The sequence below is a fragment of the Solanum stenotomum genome, chromosome 1 (genome assembly GCF_019186545.1).
Source record: "Solanum stenotomum isolate F172 chromosome 1, ASM1918654v1, whole genome shotgun sequence".
NCBI classification, from domain to species: Eukaryota; Viridiplantae; Streptophyta; class Magnoliopsida; order Solanales; family Solanaceae; genus Solanum; species Solanum stenotomum.
The window spans coordinates 400,300-411,353 of record NC_064282.1 but is presented as its reverse complement, the minus strand read 5'-3'; the positions used below and the strand labels follow the sequence as shown (position 1 = coordinate 411,353).

Below are 11,054 nucleotides of genomic sequence, written 5' to 3'. Positions count from 1 at the left end.
AATTCATATGGGGAATATTTGATCCTCCTCACACCTATTTTTTTTTTTTACTTTTTTGTTTCAACGAATAATTTAAAGTTATTATTTTGATGATCAAACTTATTTATGTTTCACTAATTTTCTTGTAAAATTTATTATAGATGCCCTAAATTTTTTTTAGAAATACAAAAACTAAATTACAATATAGCCGAAAAAAGTTGTTTTAAATTATAATATAGCCACAAAAAAATTAGCTTTAATTTTTTTTGTTTATACTAAAGAATGAAAGAAAAAATAAAATAAGAATAAAAGACTCAAATAATGATAATCAAAGAAGTCAAAACACAATTTATGTTTGAAAAAAATTAAAATATACCTTGAACTTTGCTAGAAGGATCAAATATACCCCTACATGAATTTTTTTGAATTAAAAGTAAAAAATTTAAATTTAAAACTATTTTTTTCACTTCCGTTAGATAAAGGGTATATATGAGCTCCTTTTATAACGATAGGGGTATATGTGAATCATTTGTATAACAATAAGGGTATATCTGAACCACTTTCATAACGAGGGTTATATGAATTCTAAATGACAAAGTTGAAGGGTATATGAGGCCGTTTTCCCTATGGCAAAGTTTAGGCCTGCGAAAGCATAAAACGTACGCCCTTAATTTCAAAAAGGAGGAAGAAATGTGATCTGAATAGGAGAGTCAGAATCTTGTAATTTTCTGTGATCTCAAGTTGGACATCAATTTCTTTTGTTGACTATTCTGTAGGTTACTACAACTATAGAATTTTAAAGGTGCTTTTCTTCAAAAAAGGTGTAGCAGCTAGAAGAGAAAAATTAACTGCTGGCACTAAAAGCTTCAACTGATTAGTATATTAAGCAGTTGATATATAGAGTCTAACTACCAATGACTGATTCAGTCGAAAGAAGTGCAGGGCAAAAGCTGAGTACTTATACACATGTTTCTTAAAAAACAACTTATAAACATGCATCGTCAACACCACGGTCTTCTTATATATTGAGCATTACCCACTCCTTTGGAGGAGTAATCGATATTCCAAGAGTCAATGCAGCATAAAGTTGTTTACTTGTTTCAGCTCATCCTGCTCTCTTCGTATTTAAATGCATCTAACTTCAGTGATTCTCTTGCCTAAAACAGCACCATTGACTAGCAAAACTGGAGAACCAAGCTCTTAGTTTGCACTTGGCTTTATGTACAATTGTCTTCTCCATACCCTTATCTTGTTATCAATGAATGGAAGCTAGTACTCAAAATGAGGACCTGCCCCCATCTGCAACTTCTCTTTAATCCAAGAAAACCATCTTCTATTTCTGACTCTTCTGTTTTATAAAATCAGCCAGAATATGCATCATGTCTTTCAGAAGCCCTCTTCATTGAATTTCAAGTTCATTCTCCGTATATTCTGTATCAGACCATTCTTGCTCTTCTTCACCTACCTGACCATCAGTTACTTCATCCATATCTCTCCTAGCACTAATAGTAGCAGCACCGGTATCCATTTCAGAATCTGCACAAATGCATGCTGTTGGGTTTTCATGAAACTCTCCCCTGCCTGGCTTCACCTCCATTGGCTCTCCCATGAAACCTATTTGAGACGTTCGAATTTGTGAGGCAAACTCTTCCCATGTCATGTTATTTCGACGAAGGAGCAAATTATTAAGCTTCTTCGCATTTGGGCGGATAGTTGGCTTGTGATCAAAATATCTCCTGAAACACGGAAAGAATTTTAAAAAGTTTACCCTTTCCTGGAGTAACAGACTAATAAATAAAGTAACATGGTATTTGAGTAAAGAATATGGCATTTGTAGGAGTATCATTTCGTCGAAATTATTTCCTAAGACGGAAAATTGTTTGAACTTTTTTGTGAAGTCAGCTAAACTGATTCAGGTCAAAAACATCAAGTAGCTTACCTTCTTCCAGCGAGCATTCTTGCCATATTACCATTGTTATTGGATACAAAAACATCGCTCTCATCACAAACCATGAAGTCTAACGCAGCCATCCGAGAAGAAAAGGAAGAGAATGGTGCCAATTCCTCCTTGCTGGCAATTGTATCTTTGGAATAAAAATTTGGAAATAGAGCCTTGAGAGGAGCCAATGTCTCCTCTCCACCATAAATTTCTCCAGATGCCACATAAATATGAACATCATTACCGAAACCAAGTGCTCTAAGCATAAGGCCAATTTCCTCAGGAGTGAGAGGGCATTTTCCGTTCCTTCGTTCCTTATCCGGGTTTCTTGCCTGCAAGTAATGCCAAAGAAGTAATACCATATTAACTATAAGTAGGGGCAATGTATGGACTAATAGTTACTAAAATAGGTAGTGACTCACATGTAATGTCTTCCACCTCTTTCGTATTTTACCTAGTTCTTTCCTTTCCTTGTCTCCTCCTCCGTAATAGCATCCAGAGAATGCAAGCATATCTGGTTCAAACCTAGAACATGGTAAACAAGTTTCAGCAAGCATGTTCCAGTTGTAGAATATTGACTTAGAGAAGTATACAATCTACAATGACAAGATCAACATTCAAATTCTAAAGGAACGTCACTGAATCTGAAAATAACACTGGAACGCACATAAATAACCATTTTATCAGATCAGCAATATAACGCCCAAAAGGCTAGCGCTTTTGCCTTCTATATTTCAACAAAGCAGCTTGCATTGTTGGGGAAAAAAGAGATTCTTTCGAAAAACACATTCATGAACAAGAAAGAACATTTGTGGAAAACATCTTTTGTACATAAATGTTAATAAATTACCTCAGGTGCAGGGCAACAAAGTGCTTGCTTTTCATTCTTATCCTTTCAACCAATTTTCTGCCCATTTCAGTTATGGGATCAGTAAACTTCAATGCATGATAATTGACTCTGCATCTCAGCTTCTGCATATCTGTAGTCAATCGATTGGAAAGCCTATAGTCAAATTTTGTTAGCTGAACGGCCTGCATCAGAACAAAGCATAGAGTAAACAAAATGAGAATCTACATCCAAAAACAAACTAGTTAATCTAGATATACTTTAAGGGCCAGTAGGAAAACCTCACACAAGAAATATGCAATAAACTACACAGACACTCTGTACATTACGACGTTGAATCCCCTCACCACCCCACCCAACAGGTTGCGTAATCAACAACACAGATATTGTCAAGAAGATATGCTTGACTTACACTTTTTTCCTAAAAACAAGGTGGAGCTTGTGTTGTATGGATAAGTAAATTTGTGTCTAACTTTCTGTACCTTGAACTTTCAAATTTTACAATACTATGACTTGGTTGTGCATTAGGGTAATATGGATGGGAAAAATACTACATTTCAGCACGAGTTGCCACATACATGTACAATGCAACAAGAGTAACAGACTACTAAGGACCACGAATCATGTGATGTACACAAAGTTCCATGTCGTGGGATGATATCATGTTTTGATGCACTGGAAAAGGCAAACATGTCCCAATAATTTGTAAAGGACTTACGTGCTTTTTCTTTAAAATAGGCAGGATGCGAGTTTGATAACACTTGGCATTGCACTTCCTTGGAACGCGTGTTGTATATGGAGTTATGATTTTATCTCCAATTCTTGGAAGATCCCTAATAATTTTGACATCTTTCGAGATTCGTGAGATAAACCAGTCGACATCAAAAATCTCAGAGAAGTTACTGCACGTAAAAAAGGAATGATTACGTTCATGAATTGTAGTACACTCTAACAAACAAAAAGATAGCTCATAAAATGCCTTTGTGCACAAATTATTCCAAATAAAACCTTGAATCTTTCCAGTAGGATTTCTGGTCGAGTTTTGGAACTACTAGGATGGCATTCAAAATATGAGCTGCAACAACTGCATCTACAATCTGCATCCAGCAAGAAAATGATTTGAACTCAAATTTGATTTAGCAATCTTTTAAAATATAACTGCAAATAATAATTAGAATTCCAACGGCAAAATAATCTGCTTGTAGTATCTCAGATTTAATAGAAACACTTATGGTGTCTAGAAATGGACTTGCTGATTCATGATTGCACAGTTGACAAGACAGTGTCAACAGAAAACTACATACACCATTACAAATAAAAAAGTAGAACAAGTTTCTGCCAGGTCAAAGGAAGAAGATTCAAACAAGGTAAACTAAGTAATGGTAAAGGCTAAATTGGGTTCAGGGAGCAGACTAGAGTACTCTCTTGACGTTGACTATTAATTCACAAGCTACAACTTGCAATCCATATGCAGTTGCATGTCACAGGTAACATTAATAGTAGTAATATTTTGCTGGTGTATGGATGGACCAGATCAGAATTTCAATTTCCAAGTGAAAATTTTCTTGTTCATATTTAGAAAACAGAAGTAAAATATTCAAATTGCTTTTTCACTGTACCAATGTCAACAATTGCTAACCACCCAATTTAAATGAGGGAAGATGTCATTCAGACTTGTATCTTTTCAAATCTGCACTACTTGTGTCTTATCAAAATCTGCACTACTTGTGTCTTTTCCAAAAACTACCAAAATTGCTCCTGAAAAAGTATTTTTTATTAAATCTTAAATGCAGTGGGGCGTGACTTAGAATTTAAATCCTCCAAGGAACAACATTCAAACACATAGTCAAGTATAGCTCTTTATGGCATCTCTCCATGTTGTTGATGGAAAACTTGGCAACATACCACTAGTGGGTAGAGGTTGTTTTTCAATAGACTCTCGGCTCTAGAATTAGGGTAAAAGAATATATTTACCCCTGTTCTCTGTTGATTCAAGCCTCCACTAGTTGCAATCATCAAGTACCTATTGGGATGAGTATTCACCTCTGCAGCTGCAAATGTTACAGCGCCAGAGATCAGACGAATATACAGTAGAGAAGAAAACAAAAATTAGAAAAAAGGGGTAAAACAAAATGCACCCACTTGGAAAATAATTGCTGGAATCACTGCAGCCATGATAGAATTTCGATTGCTTCGAAATCCATACGTCTCCGCTTAAACTTCCTCCACCCATCTACACATTCAAAATCAGGAGCTTCAGATTTATTTATTTTTATCTTACGTACAGGTGGAAACAGTCAAAACAGCAGAAGAGCTCACCGGAACACGAAAGACATGTTGTTGTTGCAGGTTCATGTGAAAGCCCGTCCCGTTAATGAACTAAATGAAATAACAAAATCAGAACAAATAAAAACAAAGAACGAAAATGATGTAATGGATGAATACATACCGAGATGGGATTGATAAGGTGATGTTGGTGGATGGGAGGAGAGAAAAACAGAATAAAGAAAAGAATAGCACCAAATAAAGCAGAGGCAAGAGTAAGGAAGCGGTGAATGGGGCGTTTTCTTCTTCTGAAAAGCAGAGTATGGAGAATGATTTGGAAAATTCCAAGAAACAATTTTCTCTTCTTCATGTTTGTAGTAATCTTCAACAAATGGTTTGGTTTTAGTATATATATATATAAATCCTGCTTTAGGTTGAGTTGAGAAAAATAGTGGCAACTGGTTTACTAATAACACAAGGATTTAGGTTGGTTTCGCTAAGCCTAATTCTCCGCACAGAATTTAGGAGAGTTTTTCCTATTATGAATTATGAAATAAAAGATAAATGTAGATTGATTGCTTATAAATTACTTCATTAAATTACGAACTCTTAAATATAATATAATGAGAGAGGAAAGGAATTTTCGTGTGCAAGCAGGTGTTACGTCTTTTTTGGGGTTTGCGGAGTGAAAACGACAAACAATATATGTTTTGGCCCAGCTACGCCTGTTTACCAAAAGTTTCTGTGCTTTTTTCTAGTTTTGTTTCCATTTCTATTTTTATATATACTTTCATTTTCAATTCTCATTCCATATCAAATTTCTATATATAATTTTAAATTAAAAATATATCTTAATGTTTTTAAACTTTTAAGATATTAAATATGTAACTGGAAAATTAGAATTACCAATTAAAATTAATTTGGTTCCTTAATAAAAATAGATATTTCAGTTTACTGGTCCATTTTAGCAAATTAAAAGAATTTATAACTCTTTCTCATTTTATTCTTAGTATTAAATAACTATGTAAAATTAGTAGTAAGATTTAGGGTTTCGAAATATCATTGATAAGATTAGCTTAGTAAATAATATACACCTCAAATTATAAATTTCTTAAAAATTGTATCAAGTCAACATGGGTCAAGTAATATGAAACGAAAAGAGTACGTCTTCCATTAATTTTTACTTACCATGTATCAAAAATAGATTATTATTATTTTTATTTATCCAATATTAATAATAGATTTTACACTTATACTTGTCCACTTTAATAAATCAATAAAAAGATATTCTTTTTCTATTTTACTCTTAATAATAATTACTCATTCTAAATCATCTTTCAAATCTGTCAAACCTATGCATCGACTAATAGAGATCATAGTAAAAATATATACTTTATTTATTATTTTTAAAAAGTTGTGCTAACTAAGTTTATGAAGAAATAAAAATGAATGGAGAAGTATTTTTGATGAAATGTGCTAGTATGTGACACACCTAGTTTTAACGTAAAACTCACGTATTGATATTTTATCTTTACGAGATAAAATCTACATATTTAGTAGTTATTGGATTAAAAATACTTCTTCTTTTTGCTTAAAAATAAATATTGAGATTTGATTTAGCAAGTTCAAATGATCTTTTTTTTATAAATATCAACTAACAATTTTTAAAAATTATTTGACTTTCTCAAAAATGATAATGATTTCTACAACGGAACGAGTCTAAAGTCTAAATTGTGATTTTAATGATACTGTATTTATTTTTATTTAATCATTTGAACTATTCAAATGTTAATTAATTAGTTAGTAAAATATACCTAATCTCACTTTCTCTTGCCTCATTTTATCCAAAATGTAAATTTTACTCCTAGTTCATTTTTATTTATCTATGTTTAACTTGGTATATTTCTTAACAAATAATAAATAGAGGAATAATTTTACTATATCACTCATATAGCCCTATTAATTATATGTCATATAAATATTTAAAAATTAATAATATTTAATAACAAAAATGAAATAGATACAAAAATATGTGCATATATAATTGATAAAATATTGACAACAAATATTTTGAGACTTTATTTTTTGAGGCAGGTGGCTTTAGGCTTGAACCGGCCCCTTATATAGTTAGCCACACAAGAATATAGAATAGACAAATTAAGCTTAATTGTCATAGAATTAAGTGAAGTTGAATGTAAAATAAATAGATGGATGATGATTTATATTGCGTATCCCATACATAATTAGTTTGATTTTTGACATTCAATGTAATGTGACTATACAAATTTAAAGATATCATGAGTTACTAGTTTTTGGTTCGGTTAAGTTTGTGGGACAAAAATAGAAGCAATTGTTTATTCCGAGTTGTAACAGAATATGTTTTGTATAACTCAAACTGCTTTCAATTGTTTATTTGCATTTATTTTAGAAAATATGGTTGGCACGATCTCTGAGTGGCCTGCCTGGACCAGACATTTCCGTTCATCAATTTCAGAGTCAACAAGATGGTCAAAACTCAAAACAACCCAATTTGGTAACGCCAATGGAAGCGTTCAACAACCAAAATCAAGACAACCATAAATGGCTCACTTTCATTCTATTTGACCCTTATATGTAAATATTTTTTTGGAAAGTGCTAAATAATCAGAAAATTTGGCCAGAATTTGACCAGAAAACTTAAAAAATTATATAATATTTTTTTTATTTTAAAATAAAATGATCTTTTTTTCATTTTTTAGTTAAAAGTATTAAAGTTAAAATGGTAAAAATGTTTTAAAAGGTAAAATAACATAGATAAAATATCATTCTGGTTAAATTCTGGCCAAATTTTCTGGCAAAAAAGATTTTTCCTATTTTTTTTTACTTTGTAAATCAAGACAAAATTATTAGTTTTCTTCCCTATTATATTATCATTAAATAACTACATAAACTATTAGTAGTCAAATTCAATTTTTCAAAACATAATTAATAAGATTAATTTAGTAAAATAAACCTTTAATAAATATTTTCTTAAGAAGAGTGTTAAGTCAACATGAGTCAAGTAAAATGAAACAAAGGGAGTCAGGGGCGAACCTAGGGGGCTGCTCTATGGGTTCACGTGAACTCATGCTCACCTTTTGAGATCATATATTAGTAGTTTTATCCTTTTTAAATATATATATATATATATATATATATATATATATATATATATATATATATAGATGTGTGAACCTACACTCAAAATACCATATAATGTGAGCTAAAATGTTTAACAGGTTCAGTGATGAGATCTTACAAATCAAAGAGATCAAATTTATATCCAAGATTCACCTTTTATAATAATGCATCCGTCCTCTTGAAATCTTGAATACACCCGGCCAATATATATAAAAATAGATTGGATTAGGTGCTTGAGAAAAATTTAAGATGGGCAGGTGTTTGCTAATTAAGTAATGATTAAGATATTAGCTAGGTTGCACCTAATTATGCAGCCCCACATAAACAACTTAAAACCACATCTGCAATGATGATGCATGTATATTAGGATTGGCTAAGTAGTAGTCGTAATCTGAGATTCAACTTTGTCAAAAACACATTAAGATATTAATCAACTTGTCTTGTACAATGCAGGGGTTTGAGCTGTTCTTTTTGTGGGAAATCATTGTTTTAGCCTGACAATATTATATTACAACTGAACATGTTAGATTTCCCTTTAAAATAATTTCATTTGGTGCAATGAATATAATTTCTTGAGACCGCTGAAGTTCTCTCATGTATACATTCACAATTGCTGGAAAAAAGGAGAGGAACAAATGTAACCAACTACAACTTAATTTATATTATATTGATACCTATAGAAAATACCAGGTACTCCTTCCGTTTTACACCCTATTAATTATGAAGTTGATGGATTAAAAACTTAAGATTTTTAAAAAGTTCTATCTTTTTCAAGTAATTAATTGAGGGTATAATAGATAAAATAAATTGTCTTTTCTTGATTTGTCAAAATGTACAAATAATTAGGGACAAAGGGAGTACTTCATAAAATATTAGTCAAAGTTTTTATGATTTAATTCTAAAAAAGGAAATTATGACAACTAAAAAGGAACGGAAAGAGTAGTATTTATTTCTTAATCAAAAAGTTGAGGAAGATTGAGAAAAGCTTATGTTGGAATGAGTAGTGTAGTGTTATTGAGTCATTGATTCCTACAAAAGTCAACAGTATGGAGAAGGTGATTGATTGTTCAAGGGAAGAACAATTTATTGTGATGAATTAATTCCCTAGTTACAATTTGTTATATTTACCATCATTGACGGTACTCACTCCGTCTATAATTACTTGTTCACTTTTGAATTGACACACCTATTAAGAAAACAATTATTGATGTAGTAAGTTTACCATTTTATCCCTATTAAATATGAAGTGAATGAATTAATTAATAGGTAAAAATAATTTGTCCTTTCTTGATTTGTCAAAATAAATAAGCAATTAGGGACAACTAAAAAAGAAAAAGTGGATAAATAATTACGGACAAAGGGAGTATTAATGGAGTGAATTTTATAGAAAATTTTGTATAAACTATCGAGTGTTTACTTATAAATAGAAAAATCATAATAAGTAATTAATTAATTGGCTTTGATGGCCTTAAGTAGTCTATTGATGATGCGTACGACAAACAATTGATCGATGGGTTTTGATGCTAAATAAGTTGAAATGAAAAGGAAGCTAAATATAAAGGGTAAGAATACTCTTAATGGTGTGTTGCTGAAACAAATTCAAACAACTAAAAACTTTGAATCTGAATCTCAAATAAAATTCTTCAAACATGTTATTTAGTTATAAGAGAATTAGCCTCATTAACCCATAGGCCAAGACAAAGTCGACCTATTGAAATATTTGGTGTAATATTTTTATTGGTTAATTATTCATATTCAAACAAAGGAGCCTCTGTCTCTGTCTCTGGATTCTGCGTGTCTTTTGAGATTCACTCAAACACAAAGTTAAAATAAAAAATTATGGATTGTGTAGGTGAAAAAATGTGGCGACTGACTGACTCATTTTGTTTTTAACTTATTCATCCAAAAATATACGGTACTACTTCTTATTTGAATTATATAGCTAGTTGTAACGGACAATTTTATAATAAATGCCCCAAAGACAACATGCAGAAACAGAAACAACAAACATCACGTGAATATATATGATTTTACTTAAACACCATGTTGATTGTTGTGCACTTCAAACTTCAAACAATCCATTAATTATTTTTTGTGTCTCTCAATTGTTTTGATTAATAGTAACTTATTTGGTCCAACATCTAAAATTTGCTTATTATGAAAATCAATGTTTTAAAGAATAGTGTGATTAAAACAATGATTTGTGTTTTGCCAATGCAACTGTCTTCAGCTTCTTAAAAACTAACTTATGCTACAATTCAAAAATACTTATAATTTTTCCTAAAATTAAAACAAATAATTTTTCAAAAGCTTGATGATCTTAAAAAAATCCATATCCATGACATGATCTTTCATTAGAAGAAAGTCTAGAAAAGGGTGCAATGCAATGTGATAAGCGAACTGCAGGTTTTTTGGATCCTCTAACAACAAGATGAGTTCTACAGTGGGCCAGGCCACGTTAATCTAAAAAGTTTAAAGTCCATTCCACTTGAGCCCATATATATATATATTCAACTCTCATTGTAGATTTGTAGTATTCCAATTTAGGCAATAATCCACTACAACAACCAATGGACAATTAAAAACAAAACAAGAAAATAAGGAGTTGCTCGAATGAATTAGCTTAAAAAAAGTAGCTTTTAAGTCAAAATAAAAAGTTAAATTGAAATGATTTTTAAGTCAAAAAAAAAAAAGTAGGGGAGACCTATTTTTGGTTTCTGCTTTATTTTAAGTTATTTTTTATATTTGTCAAATACTTCAGAAGTCAAAAAATAACTTAAAAATAGGTTTGACCAATTTTTAAGCCAATCCAAACGGGCTATGTATGTTCAAGCTAGCTATCAAGGGATAAAAAAGGCTTAGCAA

General features: G+C 31.2%; 1 protein-coding gene across 1 annotated transcript; it reads right to left on the bottom strand.

Moving 5' to 3' along the window:
- Positions 1-784: 784 nt before the first annotated feature.
- On the bottom strand, positions 785-5,400 carry LOC125853549 (O-fucosyltransferase 6-like). The gene is made up of 10 exons (XM_049533264.1): positions 5,215-5,400; positions 5,085-5,144; positions 4,908-4,998; positions 4,740-4,816; positions 3,774-3,862; positions 3,484-3,667; positions 2,769-2,950; positions 2,341-2,443; positions 1,919-2,250; positions 785-1,715 (listed from the first exon to the last, which is right to left on the bottom strand). Exons 1-10 carry the CDS (start codon positions 5,398-5,400, stop codon positions 1,379-1,381), a joined length of 1,641 nt encoding a protein of 546 aa, XP_049389221.1. The 3' UTR covers positions 785-1,378.
- Positions 5,401-11,054: the final 5,654 nt, after the last annotated feature.

Bases quoted from the DNA above. Each gene is read 5' to 3' on its own strand.
- LOC125853549 (XM_049533264.1), bottom strand. From the start codon at position 5,400: ATGAAGAAGAGAAAATTGTTTCTTGGAATTTTCCAAATCATTCTCCAT. The intron at 4,999-5,084 runs GTGAGCTCTTCT...TTGAATGTGTAG, and splicing joins AACATGTCTTTCGTGTTCCG to ATGGGTGGAGGAAGTTTAAG. The intron at 1,716-1,918 runs GTAAGCTACTTG...TCCGTGTTTCAG, and splicing joins AGAATGCTCGCTGGAAGAAG to GAGATATTTTGATCACAAGC.